We start from the raw sequence: 23,511 nt of genomic DNA on the forward strand, positions 1-23,511 counted from the left end.
CGCTAAATCTAGTTTTCAGCCACAAAAAAAAAACTTTCTGAGAAAAGCACGAACACGGAAAATATGCACAAAGAGATATACTTTGCATATTGGAAATTTTGCCTTGCCTTGTACCCTTAAGTTATTTTCCAACCAAAAGATCCTAGTTACCAGGCTCCTTTTTTACTTCAGACAAAGTATATTGATGGAAATCCAGGAGGTATGTAACTTCAGCTGACCTCCACGTCTATGGTTTCTATTTAATCATTTGTCCCAACAACCGACAGTGGTGGTTGTTTTTCTTGTATGTCTGTCGCTCGTGACGTGAGGAACACGGATCGGCAATATTGAACTGCAGTCCTGACACACTGCCTGGCTGGCTGTGTCTGCAATTCACTGCGCAAGTTTCCATGTGACATTCCACGGCACCTAGCAGTCAGAGTAGTCTGGTGGTTATGGTGCTCAACTGCGGACCTGAAGGTTGCGGGATCAAATCCTGGCTGCTGCAGCCTCATTTTGATGTAGGCGAAATGCTAGAGGCTCGTGTACTGAGGTTTAGGTACATGTTAAAGAACACCAGATGTTCTAAATTTCTGAAGCCCCCGACTGCGGTGTCCCTCATAATCATATTGGGGTTTTCGACCTAAAACCCCAACAGTTATTGTTAATATATTAGTTCTGCGACACCTATATATATAGGCAAGGACACCTTGAACTGGCAGGGCTGCAGCCCCTTGCTGAAAGGCGCTGCATGGAAATTTGGAAATGGGAAATTTTCAGCTGCTTGTCGTTCACAGCGCTTTGTCAATGGTTTGTTTAGATCGTGGCTGCGTGTGTTGTGTTTCATGGCACATTCATGCTGTTTGATACCATAATTCAAGGAATCGTGGTATGAAATTTGACACTTGCCCTTGTGGCATTTGGGCAGATTCTTCGTGATTATGTGACGTAGTTTTGTATGTCCCTAATCATGTCATGGACTGCAGTAGTGCATTAACGTGTAACTAGCATTGTTCTTTGATTGTTGCAAAAATTGAAACTACCAGACTGGGGATGGCATCACTAGCATTTCGTCCCTTTCTGATGCAGCAGTTTCAAAACGCTGAACTACCAAGTACAGTCTTAATCGCACTTATCTAAGAGGTCGAATGTATTGCCATGGGTGCTGGTGCCATCCACAGCTGCTAGTACCTCGCGTTAGCTACAAGCTTCCGTCCATGCTTCTATTATAGCACAAGGACCTAGCATGTGGTATGACCATGTTTAATATAATTACGGCATTGGTTTCTGCATATTTTTGCCCGCCACAGTGGCCTAGTGGTTATGGTGCTCGACTGCTGACCTGCAGGTCGCGGGATCGAATCCCAGCCGCAGCGGTCGCATTTTCGATGGAGGTGAAAATGCTCGAGGTCCGTGGGCTTAGATTTAGCTGCACTTTAAAGAACCCCAGGTGGTCGAAATTACCGGAGCCCTCCACTACGGCATCTCTCATAATCATTCCATGGTTTTGAGATGTTAAACCCCAACAATCATCATCATCCTGCATATTTTTGCAAAGAACAGTGGCTGACTGGCCGCTCTAGACAGGTGTGGTTCAGACTGTACATAGTGACAGCACCGCATAGTGCATACCTAGGGCAATTGTTACCTTTTTGTTTAATGTTATTTCAAACACAGATAATTTGGAACGACTACATGGAGCTGGAAGAAGAAATGTCTAAAGGAAATGTGAATGAACTCCCCCTTAATGACAGAGTTGTAATTGGCACTGAAGGGGTTCCAGCAGCTTCACCTGCCACTGCTCGTCCAGGTGCCCTCCTTTATTCTCTGTCTTATTAATGGTTTTTGAGACATGGAGTATGTTGATATTGCCTTACAATATTTCCAGAAAGTTAAAAATATCTCTTAAGTGCATGAATTTACTTTTAGTAGTTCATCACTGTAGTTATTTGTATCATAAGTGAGTTTAACTTGGGATGGCAGCCAGCATAGTCCATATCAAACATCTCAAACTTGAAATGGATTGTGAAATGGTATCTGCCGTCATATTTTACACTGACTTCAAGCCTCAGACACCATGTATTGATAAAGCCATATTAGAGTACGGTTTTAATATGCAGTAAATAGCACCTGCAGGCATCGACAGAGAAAGTATTTTCGGTAAAACTATTAGTTGTATACATCTTTTGTAGTGATGGGCAACAGGAACGTGTGCATTGCTGCACTATTTGCCTATTTGTTTGGATGCTTGCATAAATACGAGGAGGCCATGGCTTTTACCTTCATTTCACAGTTTTAAAGACGATAGTCTTTCTCGGGGAACTTACATGCAGAAATTTTGGTCTGTCTGTCTTTCTGTCTGTCACATGATTCAGCCACCCTTCCAAAGTTTAAGCACTTGCTGAACACCCAGCCATCTTGAACTGGTAGCTGCATTCATAATTGTGAACATTGTCGATCAAAAAGCAAATATTACGCATATCTGAGGCCCAACATCAATCCGTAAGCATTAGGTGGTGTGTTGCTTTACTAGAAAATACATAGATATGTAATTCTAAAGGCCCTAGTGTTTCTTAGGCTGCGCTGAAAATGCTAGTGTTTCTTAGGCTGTGCTGACGGAAGACTATCGTGATGACATTTGCAGTGTAGCACGCAGATACGCGGCCAATTTTTTTCTTTTTGTTTTTTGTCTTTAATGTACACAAGATTCAAAATTGTTTTTCTGTACCAACGGAATTGCGCTTACAGTACCTATTTTGTTGCTGAAAAGGTAGTATTTCCTCAATTCGTTTCTCTTTTGCTGGAATGACAACTGTAACCAGTTTACTGCATGCTTTTAGTGTGAACTCCCTCACAAAACCTTACTGCAAATCAGTTCCACGGGATGCCATCAGGTGGCAAAAGGGTTATGAAAGGGATAATGGCCAACCACCTGTTTGCAACACAAAGCCACCAGGAAGTATGTACAGATTTTTCAGAAAGAATAGCTTCTTAGTTGAATACAAAGCAATTTTTTTCAACTTTAACGTTCTAAAGACGTTGGTTATAGAGCTTTCATTATGGGATGTAATCATTTAGTGTTTATCGGGTAGATTGCTGGAGTTGCGAATGAGTGTGTGTTCCATTGCATGTATGTGAAGGGATTCCAGGTAAAGCCTTGCCTTTTTGTTCTTTTCATTTAGAATTACCTTCGCGCTATTCCAGTCAGTACCATGGCCTGTAGACACTGCATTTTCAGTCAGCGCATTTGTTGCCATGCACTTGCTTTTGACATTATAGTTGGGCTGTGGCAACACATGCTTGGCAAAAAGAACATGCTGATTGAACATGCAGTATCCTCACGCTGTGTCATTGATGTCCTCTCGTGTTCACGTGAAACCAAATTCACCGTATCTCAGTATGGTAGAGAGGTGGGTGAGTTGGAATTGATACATATTGTAAAAAAGTCGGCACAAACAAGACAGAACACGAGAGAGGAAGGACACAGTACGAGCGCTGTCTAACAACTGAAGTTTTAATGAAACAAAAAGAGAACACGACGAAAACCAACACAAACCTGCGCAGAAAATTTAGGTGATGCCTTGCACCGTATCTAGCTTTATGCTTTATAGGCTGCTTTCTTCTTTTATTCTTCCAGACACTTCACAGGGGCGCAGCAGCTCAACATATTCATCTGAAAGTGAAAGACGATATGGGAGCTTTTCGTTTCACCTTGAATACTTGCCAGAGTATATTCGAAAGGCTCTTAAAGCCAAGAGACCACTTCCTCCCAAAGAAAGAAGGAAAGTGGTACGATGTGTAGTTGAACAAATGACAACAATGTGCTCCAGGCCCAGACGGAACTTGATTCGAGAGGCAGCCATCTCGGTCGTTCAGGCCTTTCCCGATGCCCTTGAGGACCGCAGCCTAGATGGTAGACTGCTTGGGAGAGGATACGACTCATTTTTTCAGCAACTAGAAATTCGTGTTGCAAACAACACTTATCGAAGAGTAAAAGCAACTGTTGCGCCGGGTGCACAGTGGTGCAGCAGGAAGGCAGTCAAGGATTCATACGGCTGTGTTAACTGGCAGCCTGCGAGGAACTCAGAGCCATCAGAGGACATTGATAACAAGATTCAATTTTTAAAACGAGAGGGGAAGAAAAGCCTGGAAGAGATCGACGTGCCACTTTGTCATGACTACATGGAGGAAACATATCCAGAACAGAGGAGTTTCATAAACGCGGATCCTGCTCCCTGCATTTCCAAGGTGAAAGAAGAATGGCCCATGCTTTTCCACAGGCCGTTCTTCTATAAGCACGGGAACAAGCTGCTCGCCAAGGACGTAAGGGTGCACATGGTTTCGTTACTTGTAATCTTTCTGTAAAGTCTGAAATTTGTGGTCTTCACCTTCACTTGCTTGCTCGAGTTCTCTGCAGAACAAAGGCCTCTTCTCGATTCTCTCAAAGTTACTTAGTCGTGAGCCTTGCATTTTTGTTTTCGCAAAGGATCCCTGACACTAAATTTGGAAACTCGAGATGCTTGTGTTGTTTGATAGTTCTGCATGCATGGGCACTTCTGACTGATTATGAGTGACGGGCATTGCCTTTAAGATATTTTAATTTGGTTTAAAAGTAAGCGTGAGTCATATGAGTTTTCAGCACCTCGCGACATCGCCACTAGTATGACGGAGACAGAGGCCCCGTGTGACGTTTCATGAGTAAAACGAGTATTGTCAACGTCAGAGAATATTTGCGGGACGCGCTCAATACCTCGTGTGGCACCCGGCGAGGAGTATTCGTCACCCCTCTCACTCTGTTGTCGGGAAGCTCTCAATGTAGTTCTGGCTGCTTCGGCCAGGAATGCTATTTTTCTCTTGGTATGGGGGCATTTACTTAACAATACTGAAGCAACTGCATCGTTTCATTCTTTACCGCACGCGGGGCCCCGATTTGAAAATTGCGCTTTCAGCGACACCAAAGCTTGAGTGCACAGTGATCTCAGGCGCTCCCCTGCTATGGGGCGCTAGTTTCTTATGGTATTTGAGCGGGCGTAATGAACTTACGCAAAATTGTTCTCAATTAACTGACACTAGCATTAATTATATCATGCATTACAACATTTACAATTCAATTCCGACACTACCAGACACAAAGCTACAAATTACAGTAAAAAAGTTTCAGACAACACTTTTGCTATCAGGGGTCCTTTAAGGTTGCCGCACAGGATGACATCAGTTATGTTTCTTGCTAGCTCACTTTGACTTTTACCCTTCTGCTTCCTGTTCTTGCAGTAATAGCGAGCCTTAATCTGTGATTTTTACTAACAGGTCTCCATGACCCATCCCAGTGTTGGACACCAAAGTTTCCTACCATGCGCTGCCTTTTTTTTTTCTGCCAGCGACTACTTAGTAGCGAGTTGTAATCTTCCTGTTTATTGTCTCTGGAGGATCTTCGTACCTCTAGCTTCCTCTCTAAACTGCAAGTCAGTGTACAAGCTTGCACTATCTTTACCTTATAGTACTTCTTTTTATGGTCTATCAGCCCCGAGAAGTTGGAGTGGTGCCGCCTCGCGGGAGGCCCGGGTGACATCACGGCATGGACTCTTCGAAGACCGCTGTGGCACGCCTACATAATGTGTGCTCGCTTCGTACGCTGTTTGTGGTCACTTTTCGCCTGTCTCGAGCTTCTGATGAATGATAAAAACAGCATCAATAATGCTCATAGTAAAACGACAAAAAGCTATACATTTTTGCAGTACAATTGCCACAGGTGCCCTCGCTCGGTCGTACACACTTTGATCAGCTTTGTTGTTGTGTCGCACTGCTAACCTCGAGGATGGGGTCGATTCCGACGGGGTTGATTCAGCCGCATTTCGACGGGGGCGAACAGCAAGAACATGCATTTGCTTAAATACAGCAACACGCTAAGGAATGCCAGGTTGTTAGAATTATTCCACACTGTGTCTCGTAATCCAGTCGTTGTTTTGACACATATGATACCATATTTACATTATTAGGTTGCACTGTTCACGGCCGATTCCTTTCAGAGATATGATAGTTCCACCCCCACAAGTTTTATTTCCATCGAACGCATGCCCATATCTGCAGACAGCGTTTTTTCCGGTGTACCAAGCCCCGCGTACAGTTATAAAAACACATGCAGTATCGAGACTCGCAAAATATCTCGAAAGCGCTTGCCCTAGAATATCATTGCAGTGGTGCTTGTTTTTCTTGTGTACTCGCTCACCCATCATGTTGTTTAGTTTCACGTTTTCCTCAAAATAATTTCGGGGCTTCATTTCACTGCAAAAACAAGTTGATGTTAATTGCGGACACTTCTTATATCTGTCTTCGTGTCTTCGCTTGGTGTCTTCATGCCGCATCGTCAACGGCTCTATTACACTCGTAAGTATCAGGTTAAGTAGCCAGCTCGTAAGTTAATTTTCCTTACATTTGATTACCCCTCACCATCATCAACCTATATGTGGACATGACGCGCGAAGACCAGTCGACTCATTGAGGCGAAGGACGTTTAATTATTAAGTGAGCCGCGTCACTGAGAACGCCATCGAAACAATTCAGAATGCTCATTTCGACTTTCAGGAGTTTGTTTTGGAAGCGATTGCTATCAATAGTGCTGCCACGTCAATTTAACATTACCGCTTGTCATGCGGCGGTTGCTTGGACCACCGGTCCATGCAAATCAGGGTATACGGCCACATAATCCCAGACAACTGTTGAGAATAAATCATTAGATAATCCAAGTATACTAACACATTCAGCATTTCTGAAACCGTTTTGTGTGGCAGCATTATTTTGTTTAATGTTGTGGATATAGTAAGTGATTCTTTATGATAGACAGATTCACCAAAATACTCTGCCGTGGCCAACATAACTTGTACGACAAACCGCAGTAGTTAGTGAATGGAAAACGTCCTAGTTTTATTTGTAATTTTTCGGGACCCATGTTCTATCCGTAGAGTGTACGCCAAGTTGTAATGAAGTTAGAACTATTAGTGTAAGTGTTTCTTTCAGGGGTGTGCGAATATTCGAAATTTCGAATATTTTTCTAATAGTGTTTGCTGTTCGATTCGATTCGCACTGAAATTTTACTATTTGCACTATTCGAACTTCCCAAAAACGAATACAGTTAACGTCCGATTGAAAGTGATCCCTTCAGATTTTAATATGCTTCACCTCATTACACTCTCGTATTGCGGCAAAGCTGCCTTTCAAGCTCCGTTACGGTCGAAATTTGCCAAGAGACGTCCGATTGGAAGTGGTCCCTAGGTTTTCAATATGCTTCACCTTATCATACCCCGGTATTGCGGCAAAGCTGCTTTTCAAGCTCCGTGACGGTCGAACTTTGCCAAGAGGCAGTTAACGTCCAATTGGAAGTGGTCCCTAGATTTTCAATATGCTTCACCTCATCACACCCCGGTATTGCGGTAAAGCTGCCTTTCAAGCTCTGCTATGGTCTCAATTGTATTAACTCAAGAAAACGCTGGTTCCAACATGGAGATGAAAGATGTGGCAGAGGTGGGGGCACAATTAATGCTGTTTGGACCTGAAATTTGGGCAGGAAGTCCGAAAAATCGGAAGCCGAAGCTTTTTAGCATCCAAAATTTCAGATGTTCTTATATATCGACGTCTATGAGGCAGATTTGGAACTCTGGACTTGAAGGGAGCACACCCTTGTCCGCCACATCAGTTGGGCTTCCACAGAAGTTGAAAGAGGAGGAGAGGCTGAGGAAATGGCATCTTTGCCTATCACGTGTAAAGTGTTGTCGGCAACACTTTGGTTGCACCAAATCATGTACATAAATACAATTCGGCCTCTACATTGCCTCATTCTTGATAAGACAACTATGAAACACCACCCCACCAGCGCTTCATCAATCTAGCGAAAAGAAACACTTTCATGTTGCTATCTCATAAGAATATGCTTAGGAATCCTCTCTTTTTTTTCTGCAATTTCGCTTTGAAGTATTCGCAAAATATTCTAAAAATACTTGAGAAATATTCGAAAAATATTCGATTCGATTCGCACTCACACTTCAATATTCGAATTCGCTTCGCACCCAACATTTTGCTATTTGCACAGCTCTAGTTTCTTTAGAATCGATTTCCAGGAGTACGCGGTGAAAACAACGAATGTCTTGCTTCCAGCAACAAATGTCCTCCGTTCGGACGGGAGCTTGCCCATTATAAGCTATATTATTCAAAGTTTCTGCAGCTTACTTAACTTTCCCTAGTAGTGCAAACATCCACTTTCTACCTTGGGAGATTTGCATCGCAAGAAAGCAGTAACCGCCACTATATTGAGAAAGAGCGGGTGCACGGCGGGCGCAGAAAAAGGCGATCCTCGGCCGCGGAGCCAGCGAGTCCTTGCCGTGATGTCACATCACTGTGACTGCCGCGCCGCCAGTGTTCGTTCTCGGGGCTAATATCACTTGTGAACCCCTCCCACTTATCCCAAAGAACCCCAGAATATCATCGTCAGCCTGACTGTGCGCAATGCAGGGCAAAGGCCTCTCCCACGTTGCTCCAGTTACTCCGGTCTTGTGCTTGCTGTGGCCACGTTATTCCCGCAGGCTACTTAATCTGCCCACCTAACCTCCTGCCTCCCTCCCTGCGTGCATGCATTTTCTTGGAATCCAGTCTGAATGCCTCCCATATAAATACAGCCCCTCTATATAACACAATACAAACCTTGTTTATGTGCACAACGAGCAGATGACAGATATGCTGCTAGTATGTCGCAAGTTGCTGTCTCTTTGCGATGTCGCACTGTGATGACACATCACTGAGAAGCTACCCCCTCGATATCGAAACCAAAAGTGTTTTTTTAAGGCAGCGGAATTAAAAATATATTTGATGGGTTCCCAGTTGCCACAACACTCTTTTAAGGGTTCCCATAACGAGTGCTTTTATTTAGAGCAACAATCCGAAAATACTTAAAATTTGTGTCCATCATGCTATAACTCTCAATATCTCGAAATCAATTTCTTTTTTACATTTGCCCCATTATCAAAAAAACGTAAAAAACAGAAGGTTGACTTCTTACTAGAATAAACCAAGCACCAATACAAAGCTACTGAACAAAAATAGTATACGTATGCTGAACAGTTTTCAATTTTTGGCGGTTTTATTTAAAAAACAATGACAAAATTTAATTGCATTGCTAAAAATTGCAAAAATGGTAGCAGCTGAAATAGAATTGTAACTCTAGCTCCATTGCCAGAAGAGATGCTGACGAATAAAATGAAACAAACCCAAATGCTTTACATGTAGTAGTTTCAGAGAAAATTGGTCTGGAAAAAGCATTAAAATACATTGGAAGTATGGGCCTATCTTGTGCCCTTAGTAGTGATGCAGAACTATCGATGGTACTATCGATACTATCGATAGCTGAGTCACTATCGAACTATCGATGGTAAAAGATACTATCGATAGCGCTATCGATAGTAAGTACTATCGATAGTTTAAAATCAACAGCGCGAACTCATTGCAGAATAAACTTGGTTTCCCGCGCGCGTGGTACATAGTAGAGCCGGAGGAGCAGGCTGAAGAGCAAGAAAGTTGACATGCTTGTGTTCTTCACCAGAGTGCTTCGCTGACACATGATCATAAAGTCAAACTATTCAGCTGTAGCGGAAAGAAGCTGTTACATGGGGTGGAACTGCGCGGCTTCAGTTTTTATATTGCATTTGATGATTTCAAAGTAAAAAAAAAATGATCAAGAACAAATTTTGGTAATTGTAAGATGTAACTGGTTGCTTTTAAATATGAATTTGTTGATGGACATATGCCGCCATTTTCACTGCGCAAATAATTTCTTTCGCCAAAATTTTGCTCAAATTAAGCGAAGCTGATAGTACGCTATCGCGAATATTTTGCCAATTTGGCCAGCCAGCAACAGCATCGTTATTCGCACCATTATGGATAGTTTGTCGCGTGGTTATGACGGTGAAGAATGCTGCAGCACGACTGGGAAATACGAAGCTCTTTATTTGGTCGAACTTGTGCCCAGAAAATCAAAAGTCAGAATACGAGCGATACACGCTGCGCACTGATAGAGTCGAGAACAGTCGCCGGCCGTCGAGCAATCTGATAACCTGTGGAACGCTTCGTCTTTTATACATCAGTCATCAAACCTTCCAGCGTTATCGCTGGTGCTCGCGTAAGCTTTCGAATAAACTTGAATATTCGCTACCGGCGCGTAATCTTCAAATGTCAAACAATCGCGAAGCTTCTCAAACATTGCGGCGCGGTCTGCGTCAAATGCTGCTAACAGTCTGTGGGCGAAACCTGAATACATCAAAACAAAGCAATAAACACGCGTGGCACTAACATCGCTAGTAATATTACCGATGGTACTACTGATTCGACTATCGATAGTTTATCGATAGTAGTGCTATCAATAGTTTGTTTACACAATCGATAGTTTCACAGAAACTATCGATACTATCGATAGTCAATTTACCGATAGTTCTGCATCACTAGCCCTTAGGCGTGCGACAAATACCTGTAACTGCTCATACTTGATGGACTTTACAAATTTTTGCGGCAATCGAATCGTGAGGCAATAAACTCATTTAATGAAACCATTTGACAATTTCTTAGAAAAGTGTTGCAGGGCCCCTTTAATGTAAAATATCATGGTTCAGTAAAGATCATACTGGTCAAGTACGAAGACCAGCTGAACTAATCGGATGGCAGGCAGATGGTCACACAAAGCCGAATTGATTAACAACTCAAAACAAAGCCAAGTATTTAGCATATTCCTCAACAAAAGTCGAGCAATTCTGTAGAAACGCAAGTAAATAAAAATTGAGACCTCCCTCCACTCTTTGAATATCTGCGAGCAGGAAATGGTTTGATAAACCAGATATAGGACTTTTCCTTATTTGTAGCTTCCGCTAATATACTATGCTCAATTTTCGATTTATTAAGGAGTTGTCTTTTCATTGCGGGTTTCCACAGATACCCAGTTTCATTGTATCTTGTAAGCGTTTCGTGCCCATTTCATGCTGAAGCTAATTCAGGATACTGTGACTCGGCCACATACTATCATTAATCAGTGCATGTGGTATTTCAGGCAATATTTGATCAAAAAGTGTCAGTGTACGCACTGCCACTCGTTCAGCACTTGGAGTCGGTCCCAAAGAAAGAAGTTATGTATACGCTGATGATCATGCAAGAAGCGACAAAAAGAGGCAACACGAAAGCAGTGGAGGAAGCTATGCTGCCCCTTCTGTGCGCATATTTCAAAGAAGATGAAATGCATCTCTTCCGGGTCTTGAAAGTGAGTTGCATGTCACTTTGTGGTTCTAGGTTTTGTCGGGAACTTTCACAGAGCATACCACACATGCCTTTTCTAATTGTTGTGGCTGTTGCTTAAAAAAAAATAGGCTTGTAAACAAAGCCTAGGCGATACAGTGGTTACGGTGCTCAGCTGCTGACTCGAAGGTCGCAGGTCCGATCTTGGCTACGGCGGTCGCATTTAAATGGAGACGAAATGTTTAGGCCTATGTACTGTGTGAGGTCAGTGGACGTGAAAGAACACTGGATGGTCGAAATTTTCGGAGCTCTCCACTACGGCGTGCCTAATGATTATATGGGTTTGGCACGTAAAACCCCAGATCTTATTATCATTATGAATGTACTCCTTGGCACAGTGTAGTGCAAGAAATTTGAATTGGCTGGAAAACTAGTAGCAAGTGGTCGCGACAACGGCTTCGCTCTTCTAACTGACTGCGCTGTGCGAGAAATGTTGCTATCTTGCAGCGGAATGGAGCTCCTGTATAGTTGACAGGTGAAGGAAACGCAATTCATTAAAAATCTGTAAATGCCAGCCGTTTGAACTTTATTAATAGGGGAGGTGTTTAAGCTTGAGCTTGGTCCAGTCAGAGCAGAACGCAAACTCTCATCATCATTAGTGCTGCTGCTCACAATCTATGCATGGCATTGGCAAGAACTTGGTCGGGGTGCGCTCTCTTTGGCCCCTTCTTCATCTTCTGCATAGAAAGAAATAGAAAAAGAGAAAGAAAGAAATGGAGAGAGAAAGAAGCAGAAAGATAGAAATAAAGAAAGACATAAAGAAAGCGGAAATGAGAAATAGAAACAAAGGGAACACAGAAAAAAATATAGAAAGAGAGAGAAGGAAATGCAAGGATTGCGAAAGAAGGAGATGGAAACAGAGACAAAGGAGATAGAAAACAACAGGACGAAAGGGAGGAAGAAACAAAAATAAAGACAAACAAGAAAGGCCACCTAGCTTTGCTGTTCTTTCAGTCTTTGCACCACTACTGCCGAACTACTTAATTTTAAAAATTTTTTTTCTCATACAGAAAGAGGAGCAAGAGCTAAAGGCCATGGAGGCTGACTGAGGTTCTTTCTACATTGTGTGTTTGGCATGCACTTGCATTATTTATAATGCCAGGTACAACAATAGAAGTAGAACATTATACAAACATATCATGACTATATATTTCAATTTGCACTGTGCTCTCGAGCAGTAATGGCAAAGCAACCATTAATACCTCATTGGTGGGACCTTTGTGCCAGGATACACGTGCCAGCCTTTGCAGTAAGCCCTTCTGAACATATTTGCAATGTTTTTGCTTACTTTCTCAAACCAGCCTTTATCATTATCTTTCAGTTTTAGAGTGGTGACTTCTGTGGTTCCGGTCCGATTGCAATACCAAGAAGTATTTTTTTTTTCAAAAAGGTGCGCTGCAGATTACAATAGATGTAGGATGCGGATGCATATAGCTATTAAAAAGCTTCAAAATCTAGTAATTTATATTGGGTGCCAAACTAGGTTTTTTTATATAAACGTTTTCCATTATATATTTTTAGCTCAAATTGACCGTGTGACATCCATTCTTGCGACATGCTTCAAAACTACTTGTTGCACAAGCAAATCAGTTGCAGATTCAAAATCAGCATGCAGAATTACACTGTTGGTGCAATTTTGATTTTAAAAACTTGAAGGACACTTTAGCTTCGCCTTCAAGAGTAGAACGCGATGGCGTAATCTGGCTCTGTTGACATCGCCTTCTCAGTCACTAGCCTAGCCTTGCTTCTCCGTGCACACCTCAGCCTTGCTCGTACCACGACGAACAGAATGTCTGTACGCATGAAACTGGTCATTTCAAACTATCCTAAAATGCCTACTGCAAGTACAGTTGCGAAGTGCCCTCTATGCTATAAATCTTCCATTTGCAAATTGCTGAAGTACCCACTACTCGTCCGTAAGGCAAAGTGCGCACCAGCACACTTTGTTGATGCTATTGCTGATGGTGATTAATTATGCCTGTGCGCTTTGTAATTGGGGGGTCTATAAACCAACCACTCGTTGCACAATTCACATATTTTGATGCCTGGTGCGATTTTGTGCTTTTCGCGCACAATATTACAGTGTGTTAAGGACACTCCTCACACAACATGACAATTGTGTACTTTGTTTCCGAAACAGTTTTATGCACGGGCATCACTCTGTGGTAGAACACCTGCTTGCCTTCCAGAGGTCCTCGGTTCGATTCTGCTCAAAGCAAGGATTTTTATTATTTCTTCATTTGCATCTATCTCGAGTTTTTTCTCACGGACAACACTGATTTTTTGCTCACAACCAGCACCAGAATTTCTGCAAAATGAGCTCTTTAACGCTTGCACGATTGAACACCCATAAATAAAACTTCAAGTGAAGTGTTTAAAGTGTTCAAACTGTTTCCTTAGGGAATTGTTTGAAGTACTGGAGACCTGAATTCCTTTTCTTTTTTATCTTCCAGGAAGAAACGAACATCTCAGAAATACTTCATGAGCTGCCATGCACCCCTACTATTGTTGCATTTGGTATGTTCCCACACGAGCTTTGATTTGCATTGCTATTTACTCGTGAATAATTATGTACCCAGCCCAGCTAGCATCGGCTTCGGCTTCAATGCATGTTATCTGTTAGCTTCATGGGGTGGAGAGGCAGGGGGTTAAATGATTGTGATTGGCAGTAAAGGATATAATATGCTTCCTGTTCCCAGCACACCTACAGTTGTTTTTTTGCTGAAGAGGCCAAATGAACAGGCTGCAGGAAGGTATAGCTGATGTTCATGTGAATTTAGTGCAATGAGAACGCCAAGTGTTGTCACTGTTAGTGAAGGAGAAATTAAAGGTAAAATTCTTTTCGTTGGGTAATGGTCTTTCCCGAGCGTATTTACGGTAGGTGGAAGATTCAGATGTTTCTTATCTTGCATATTGTATTGGTGTTGTTTATTTTTATCTGCATTAGCTCATGAATACAGGTTTTAATATGTCGTGGTGATGAAAATTTCTGTCGACAAGCGCTAGCAGTGTGCGCATCATTTTATCACCATCGGTGTGCACTTTTCGGGAGATCTCAGTGTGATGCACGCACAAATTATACAGAGCTCAACACAATTGTCAAGAACACTGGAGCAGCACATTTCAGACTGAATAAATAATGTCTCCGAAAACGCGTGGTTTGAGGTCGCCCAAATTTACACATGTGCAGCTACAAATGATGCATAATTAGATGTAGGCTATTTCAAATGAGGTGTCATCGGTAGACATCGCCAGTGCAATCCAGAACACACGGCTCAAGCGTTCTGGACAATGTTGTGGAGCTCTGTACACACAGCTGGGTAGTACTCTGTTAGAACCAAAGATGATTTGCTGAAAAATTTGTAAAAGCTGACCTCGGTAATCAGTCATCAGCTCTCATTCGCACAGTCAAATCGCTTGAACCATATAATATATATACATATAGAGGTTGTCCCACATAACTTGAGCCAAGACTTTTAAAATGAAAGGCACTTCAGAGGTGAATTGAACCAAATGTATACAACTCGCACTAGCCTATATTTTATTTATTTTATTTATTGGATACTGTGAGCCTAAACAGGACCATACAGGAATGAACAATGAATACATAGGTCAATTTCGCAACAGAATAACAAAAGAACAGTTATCACACTTCGGCACAGTGTTTTATGTGACAACGTTGTCTATAGATACTCAGGCAATTTTTTTATTTTCCCCTAAACTAATTAAATAATTATTTTTAATTACCTAACTTTTTAATTATTGGCTGAAAACCCAAAATATGCACACTGAGCTGTAGAGCACTTTCAGAAACCACCAACTGAATTGTTTCGCTTACGATACGTCTCGCGCTGTTATTTTTTTCGCGTTGTAGAGAAAGCCCGCGAAATGCGAAAAGAAACCATGTGACAGACCGCTAGCGCACTGCTATAGTGCTGCTCTCAAGTGTGCAACCGGTGAACAAGGTCGCCTGCGGCTGCCACGTGGGTGTGACAAGATGCTTTGAAGGTGGCCGACTGTTTGGGTGTCCGTCTTTCGTTGAATGACTGTGCAAATGCACGCTGCTGGCCGAGCGCTGCCAATATAAGCGTCCAAGGCGGATAAATGAAACAAGACAAGCTTTATTTTCTCTTTTGAACTTGAGATGCGCAAAAGGAGTCGACGACGTGAAGCTATAGTCGGATACAACTTAAGAAGGCAGGAGAGGCCCCACCCAGACGACCGAAGCGCGGCAACCGATCGCCTCCGCGACTAAAGAAATAGTCCTGCTCATGCACGCGCCGATGTTCTCCGAAGGCAGAGGCCCCGGCCATCCCGCTCATGACGTCAGTCCCGAGTGCGCGCCCAATGGTGCAGGCTTGTGTTCATCTGCCTTTGAGGAGGAAATGCCGTTACCTTCTAAAGTTGTATCGACTATAGTCGCGTGTGGCAGTGGGTAGGTGAACGGCCTGAGCAGACTTTTTTTTTCAGTGATCGGTGCTCGTAAAATTAAGCCACGGTTACATAACATGTTCAAACAGGTCGCCATCTGCTGCAATACAACTTTATCAGATTTTCCGTGACGTTCTTGACCATGGTTTCAGGAATGGAGTTCCAAACTTGTCTAATTTTTTCTTTTAGATTACCTGATGTTGTGGTTGGTGCCTGGTATACCTGACTACTGACGTACCCCCAAAGAAAAAAATCAAGGGGGTTTAAATTTGGAGACCTTGCTGGCTAAGATATGGGCCCGTGCCGCCCTATCCGCTGCTGCGGGAAAACTTCATCCAGCCAATTTCACGCTTTGCGGCTACCGTGTGCAGGAGTTCCATCATGCTGATACCAGATATCCTTAATCCTAGCTAGTGGAATGTCGCACAGAAAATCTTGAAGTGGTCCATTCAAGATATCGCTGACATATCGTTCGCCTGTAAGTGTGCTGATGAAGAAGACAGGTCCGATTATAGTACCACCGTAAATGCCACACCACACATTGAAAGACCACTGATATTGGTGACGTGCCTGCCAAACCCAGTGAGGGTTCTTGTCACTCTAATAGTGAGCGTTGTGCATGCTCACTTGAGCATGGCGCGAGAAGTTAGATTCGTCGGTCCAAGGTACCTTATTAACGAAGCCTGGGTCCTCTTCTGTCTTGATTAGGATCCAGTTTGCAAAGTCTGTGTGATTCTGGAAGTCACGAGGCTCCAATGCTTGGTGCAGCTGCACGTGGTAGGGATGAAGTTCTCTTCTTTAGTATTCTCCGCACTGAAGATTTCGAGACACCAGCTTCAGCACCCACACTACGGACACTTGCCTGGGGTCTGCAGAAAACTTGGACAGTATATCACTCTCCACTTCCTTGCCCAAAACTGAAGATTTGTGCCGTTTCATGGTAAATGTCCCATTCTCTTTCAGCATTTCATATGTACACACAATGGTCATTGAGCTTGGCCACGTACCTGAATGCCAGCGTTGAAACTGCTTAACTGCCTGTCTTCTGTGTCTGCGTGATGCACCTAGGGCCAGAACCATATCCGCTTGTTGCTCATTCGAGTACGGCATGTCAGCTGCTTACACGGATTAAAACAATGTAACGTTGCTGTCCAGAACACGAAGGGTTACAGGTGTCTGAGGAGCACCTGAACAAAGACAACTCGTCAGGACTGGTTCGCACGACGCAGACACTTTGTGGGGTCTCTTTTTGTTCAAACTGCGAAATTGCAGAAGCCGTCGAGGCCTTTCATCGTTCTGTCACATTTCACCCTATCTTCATGAATCAGAATCAAACTTCTGTTGTTCGGAGTTTTTTTTTCCTTGCAGTCGTGACCACTTTATCACCGTGGCAGCGCTCGGCCAGCAGCGTGCATTTCCACCATAATTAAACTAAAGACGGACGCCCAAACATCGGCCACCTTCAAAGCACCCTGTCGCTTCCCCGTGGCAGCTGCAGGCGACCTCATTCACCGGTTGCACGCTTAAGATTAGCACTATAGCAGTGCACTCGCGGTCCATCACATGGCTTCTTTCCAAATTTCATGGTCTTTCTTTATAACGCGGCAAAAATAACAGCGCGAGACATATCGTACAGGAAACAATTCAGTCGGTGGTTTCTGAAAGTGCTCTACAGCTCAGTGTTCATATTTTGGGTTTACAGCCAATAATTAAAAAGTTAGGTAATTAAAAATAATTATTTAGCTAGTTTAAAGGGAAAGTAAAAAATAATCTGAGTATCAATAGGCTAGTGAAAATAGTATACATTTGGTTCAATTCGCCTCTGAAGTGCCTTTCATTTTCAAAGTCTTGGCGCAAATTATGTGGGACAACCTGTATATATTATACGTATGTATATATATACATATATATATATACACATTAACTATTATAAAGTACAGGCGCATGTACACAAACAAAAAATACATTAAATCAATGTTTTGAGTGGGGATCGGTCTTTTTCAAGAGTGGCCTCTGTGCGAATATATTTATTTTGTTGTTATTGTATGTGTGCCTGCACTTCTTGTTACTTATTAATCACTGCATCCAAAAATACTAAACCATTTTTTGAAAAAATCCGTAAACAGGGGGTGGGTGCTCGAGCTAACGTTTCGACAAGTAGACTTGTCTTCTTCAAGGCTGGAACTGATTCTTCAGATCAGTTCCAGCCTTGAAGAAGACAAGTCCACTTGTCGAAACATTGGCTCGAGCACCCGCTCCCTGTTTACGGATTTTTTCATCGCAGCTTCCATCTTCCACTTCCTGCCGTTTTTTGGATAAACCATTTTTTGACATTTAACAATGAAAAAGCCTCACCAAACAGCCGACACGCTAAGTATAATTTGTCCTTTGTAAGTTAACTGTATGAAGAGTTTCTGGTCAAAGGTTTTCAACCATCTGCAGTAACGCAAGTGCCATTTAGCGACCCGACAAAATTGAATTTGGCTTGAAACTTAATCCGTATGTTGTGTCCTCGTCCTGCAAAATATTTTGTCATGGAAAAAAACATATCTGAATATTGCTGTGGACTGTATCAATGAGTACGTTTATTGTTTTTTAAAATACAGTTTGTCTCTTTGCAGTCACTGAATCATGTGCGTTTTTCTTTAAAAAGCACCTCACATTTCAGGCTTCCCCAGAAGCCAAAGGGTGCCTTCTAATTCTCTGATTGCAGCGAACGTATTGGCAACCTTTTTACTAAAATTGCTTTGCCCGTCACATTGCACTGATTTTGACCCATTGGTTTGCCTGCCATCTTTTTGCAGGAAGCATTTTCCAGAAGAAATGTTTTGTGACCTGCAAACAGCAGATCCTTTTTACAGAGCCTGTAGACTTTTCGGAGGCGACCTGCCTTTTATTTCTGAGCTACTATGTTTTCAACTTAGTCTATGCAGATCCTGTTGCCACAACTCTTGAATTTCTTCAGAGGTGAGTGATATGCTGCTGATAATGCAATCAGTGTTGGTAAATTCGACAACAAACTTCCCAGCCATTTCGCCGACCATCTCAAATGTATTCGACAAATCGTGCCGATTTACTTGAATGAGCCTTTGAAATTTCGCAGAGTGTCATCTGTGTGTTGTCAGAAAATTTATTGAGAGTATCATTTATCATTTCAATACCAAAGTTGGTTTACATATTAAGCAAAGGTCTTTGTGTAAGGTGTTTGTAGCTAAGTAATAATACTAAAATTTTACTGCCATTTACGCTACCAGAAATTTGACCAAAATGTTCTCTGCAGTTTTTTCATTGTAATATTGTGCTATGTATGAATATCTAAGCAATGAATACTTACTCTGTGGAAGGTATATCTTGTGCTGAAAATGTTCTGGAACCACTGAAGTGTCTCATTTTTATGAGAAAAAAAATCACAAATTTGAGAAAATCATCATTTTGGTCCACATTAAGAAACAATTTACACCACATGGTGCTCCAGTTAAAAATCACCTGTATGCCTAAATCAAAAGCATATAAATACTTCTTATATGGCAAGTTTTATCATTACATTTTTTGTTTTAAACCTCTATTGCACGAATAGGGCTAGGAAATTTTTAAATTTTTTCTATGCAATCGTATTTTGCATCAAGGAACGTTTTGAGCAAGTGGCATTACGTCTTTTGATAGAGATTTGGAAGGCTATACGCATTGTAATGGGTCCGCCAGTTTCTTAGCAAGCTTTCACGCAGCGGAGAATCACTATCTGCCAAATTTGGTACACTCTGCAATAGAGGGCTAAGGAAGAAAATTTTTCAAGTTCCCCATTGATGGTAATGGAGAACTTCAGTGAGGAAGCTGCCGTATGACGAAATCTGAATATAGCCATTAGTGGGGAACTTCAAAAATTATTTTCTTCCTTAAAACGAAAATGTAATGATAAAACCTGCCATATAAGAAGTGCTCTTTATTTTCTTTCAATTAGAGGTATAAAAGTGATTTTGAATTGGAGCACCACGTGTTGTAAATTGCAGTCTCAGTGTCGACCAAAATTATGCTTTTCTCGAATTCGGGATTTCTTGTAAAAATTAGAGACTCAGTGGTCGGAAAATATTTTTCATGCAAAATATACCATCCGCAGAGTAAGTATTCATTACTCACATATTCATACATAGCTCGATATTACAATAGAAAAACTGCAAACGGGACATTTCGGTCAAATTTCTGGAAGCATATATGACAGAAAAATTGTAGTAATATTACTTAGCTTCAAACACCTTACTCAAAGGCCTTTGCTTAATATGTAAACCAACTTCAGTATTGAAACGAGAAACGATACTCTCAGAATAAGTTTTCTGACAAACAATACAGAAGACGCGCTGTGAAATTTAAAACGCTCCCACGTGACCAAAAATTTTTTCTCTCTGAAATACGCTAGTAATTTACTGTTTTCAATGCAAGAAATCAGCACGAGTTTTTTCAAATACATTTGAGATGGTCACCGAAATGGCTGGGACATTTGACGTAGAATGACCCAGTTCTGACAGCTGCTTTGGCTGAATTTTTTTGCGTGATGACATGCTTAGAACACACATTTTTATTACGCAGCTTAACTGGGTCCCAGTAGACAGAGGAATGAATAATGTAGTTTTAAAAATGTTATCTCTTTCCTTTGGCAGCAGGATAAAGAAGACAGAGTGGTAATACTTCTTGTCTCTTCTAATTTTTTAACACTGGAAAATTTTTTGTAGCACTGACTGCAAAAATTAATTATCCTACTTGCGTATTCCGAAGAACACCTCTGCAAGATTGCATTGCTGTATAGCAACTTGAAGGGAACAAAATATAGCATGCACGAACTCGGAAGCAAGCACAAACTTCAGTTTGACTACAGGGTAGTCACAATTAAGTGTTAGCTAACACACAACATTGTTAAAACATGCCTTTTTTAAAATTTGGGGGCAGCGCAATGTGATATGTACACAGAAGAAATGCCTTGGGAAGGGCGCTTGTCATTTGTGTTCTTTAGCACAGATACCAAACCAAAGGCCTTTCCACTTCATCACAATACGAATACAGCGCACACTTCACAAAGAAGGACTAATGAACCCGAGGCTGAGGCAATGTTTCTTTATGTATTTCATTGAATGACGCATTCCTTGATGTGTTTCTATGTTGCTTAGTCTAACTTTATTTGACCATCAAAGTGGGTCAAGCAAAGTATACGTTGAAGCCACACGATAATTGGCTCTGTATAAATCGCAAGTTATGAAGACTCCAAAGTTTCTCGGAAATTAAAGCATCCTTGCGATTCTTTGAAAGCAGGAGCAGATGTGATTGTTGCTTTATACTTTGATTGGAAAATCACATGGAGCCTAATAAATGTCCAGCTAACATATTTGCAATGCCTTCCAGGGAAATGTTCACTATCAACCCCCTTAAAGGCAGCAAATGCAGGGACGGACGAAAGTCGAAGACAGCCGTCAGCAATAAGATAATGAAACTAATACATCATTTGCGGTGAAGGACTGAAGTCGTAAGTTGACTGTCGCTGGTTTTTTCTTGCTGAGCAGCTGTAGTATTTTGCTTGTGAATGTTGAGCTTGATATCCAATAAGGGTTAACTGAATACGTGAGTTAGGAACAAGTATGAGATGCTCTACCTAGGAGGAGATCCATCGGGGCAAATTTTTATTGAAAGAATGCTGAAGCACTTGTTTTTACGCAGCAAGGTGCCATTTCTGATTCAGTGAAAATTTTTCATATATACTAACGATGTTTTCGAACAATCTAACAGCAGCTTCAAGAAATGCTCACCCACATTGTGTGACAGATCACACTGTGATTTCATTATCATAGTTTGGCACACACTTAAATGGACACTAAAGAGTAGGGGTGTGCGAATATTCGAAATTTCGAATATTTTTCGAATAGTGTTTGCTATTCGATTCGATTCGCACTGGAATTTTACTATTCGAACTTCCCAGAAACAAATACAGTCAACGTCCGATTGAAAGTGACCCCTTCAGATTTTTAATATGCTTCACCTCATTACACTCTCGTATTGCGGCAAAGCTGCCTTTCAAGCTCCGTTACGGTCGAACTTGGCCAAAAGACAACGTCCGATTGGAAGTGGTCCCTAGATTTTCAATACGCTTCACCTCATCACACCCCGGTATTGCGGCAAAGCTGCCTTTCAAGCTCCGCTATGGTCGCAAATGTATTAAACTCAAGACAACGCTGGTTCCAACATGGAGATGAAAGATGTGGCAGAGGTGGGGGCTCAATTAATGCTGTTTTGGACCTGAAACTTGGGCAGGAAGTCCGAAAAATCGGACTCCGAAGCTTTTTAGCATCCAAAATTTCAGATGTTCTTATGTATCAACGTTTACGAGGCAGATTTGGAACCCCAGACTTGAAGGGAGCACGCTCTAGTCCGCCATATCAGTTGGGCTTCCACAGAAGTTGAAAGAGGAGGAGAGGCTGAGAAAATGGCATCTTTGCCTATCACGTGTAAAGTGTTGTCGGCAACACTTTGGTTGCAGCAAATCATGTACATAAATACGATCGGCCTCTACATTGCCTCGTTCTTGATAAGACAACTATGAAACACCACCCCGCCAGCGCTTCATCAACCTAGCAAAAAGAAACACTTTCATGTTGCTATCTCATGAGAACATACTTAGGGATTCTCTGCAACTTTTTTCTGTAATTTCACTTCGAAGTATTCGAAAAATGTTTGAGAAATATTCGAAAATTATTCGATTCGATTCGCACTCACACTTCAATATTCGAATTCGCTTCGCACCCAAAATTTTGCTATTCGCACAGCTCTACTAAAGAGAAATGCAATGTTTAGGTTGTGGGGTCTCTCTGACTCTAGGAACAAATGGCCGCAGTACACAATGTATTGTTAGCGAACACATTGGCATTTATTAGCACCTTTTACACAACGGCGAGCCTGCCAGCTGAATCGTACAAATAACTAAAGTAACAGAGCAAAACACTAGAATGCCAATATGTGTAAAGCACACACAAAACATAACACATACAACGGATCGCTAAAGTGAGCAAAAGATAACCTAGCACTCTGGCTGAACTCAGTTTCTCTTCAGTGTCCCTTTATGGAATCCACACAAAAATTGTCGTTCGAATCTTTTCATGTGAACGCTGCTTTTGTTCACTCGTCCAAGCATTTTGGGCATACATGCCCCTTCCACTTTTAAGAATTTTGGTGTGCTGTGGATTAAAGCGTGCATCTGTGTGTCTCATTTGTTATTGCAAATTAGATGCAATATTTAATTTTGGTGAAGATTGCCTTCTTTCTATTAGTTCAAGTGTCTTAATCTCTTTTCTTTCTTGTCGTTCTTTTCAGATGAGCCCAGGTGTGAGCAGTAAAGTCAAAATAAACTCCCCACAGTTAATGTTCAGGGTGGCTGGATGTTCACTGTTTATTTGGCAAGAAGTAGATGCACGCTTCCTTTCACAGTAACGAACTGACTCACACTTTGTAGGAAGCACAGTGAATGCTACAACACAAAGTGATGCAAAAAATTATTGCGCGATTATGTCATCATGACGTCACAGATTGCCAATACTCGTGATGTCACATGATTTCATCACACGACGTAGTCACTTAGTCAAACATAGGCCGATCCCGTAGGCAGTGCTACAAAAGCATGTTAGGTGCAGAGAGCCTTTGGAGCGAGGTATCAATGCAATCAACTCAAAAGAGGAAGACGCAAAAGAAGAAAAAGATAGCTTTCGCTTTCAAGTCATCTTAGGCGAATGCATGAGAGACAGTATG

At 41.9% G+C, this 23,511-nt stretch overlaps 1 protein-coding gene across 1 annotated transcript; it reads left to right on the plus strand.

Moving 5' to 3' along the window:
- The first annotated feature begins 1,716 nt into the window (after positions 1-1,716).
- LOC125756139 (uncharacterized) lies at positions 1,717-23,129 on the plus strand. Its single transcript, XM_037667209.2, has 7 exons — positions 1,717-1,789; positions 3,617-4,308; positions 11,060-11,266; positions 13,755-13,818; positions 18,537-18,699; positions 21,121-21,241; positions 23,080-23,129. Exons 2-6 carry the CDS (start codon positions 3,790-3,792, stop codon positions 21,227-21,229), a joined length of 1,062 nt encoding a protein of 353 aa, XP_037523137.2. The 5' UTR covers positions 1,717-1,789; positions 3,617-3,789; the 3' UTR covers positions 21,230-21,241; positions 23,080-23,129.
- The last annotated feature ends 382 nt before the right edge of the window (positions 23,130-23,511 follow it).

The sequence above is a fragment of the Rhipicephalus sanguineus genome, chromosome 7 (assembly GCF_013339695.2).
Source record: "Rhipicephalus sanguineus isolate Rsan-2018 chromosome 7, BIME_Rsan_1.4, whole genome shotgun sequence".
Taxonomy (NCBI): domain Eukaryota; kingdom Metazoa; phylum Arthropoda; class Arachnida; order Ixodida; family Ixodidae; genus Rhipicephalus; species Rhipicephalus sanguineus.

Bases quoted from the DNA above. Each gene is read 5' to 3' on its own strand.
- LOC125756139 (XM_037667209.2), top strand. From the start codon at position 3,790: ATGACAACAATGTGCTCCAGGCCCAGACGGAACTTGATTCGAGAGGCA. The intron at 4,309-11,059 runs GTGCACATGGTT...GTGGTATTTCAG, and splicing joins TGCTCGCCAAGGACGTAAGG to GCAATATTTGATCAAAAAGT. The intron at 11,267-13,754 runs GTGAGTTGCATG...TTTATCTTCCAG, and splicing joins ATCTCTTCCGGGTCTTGAAA to GAAGAAACGAACATCTCAGA.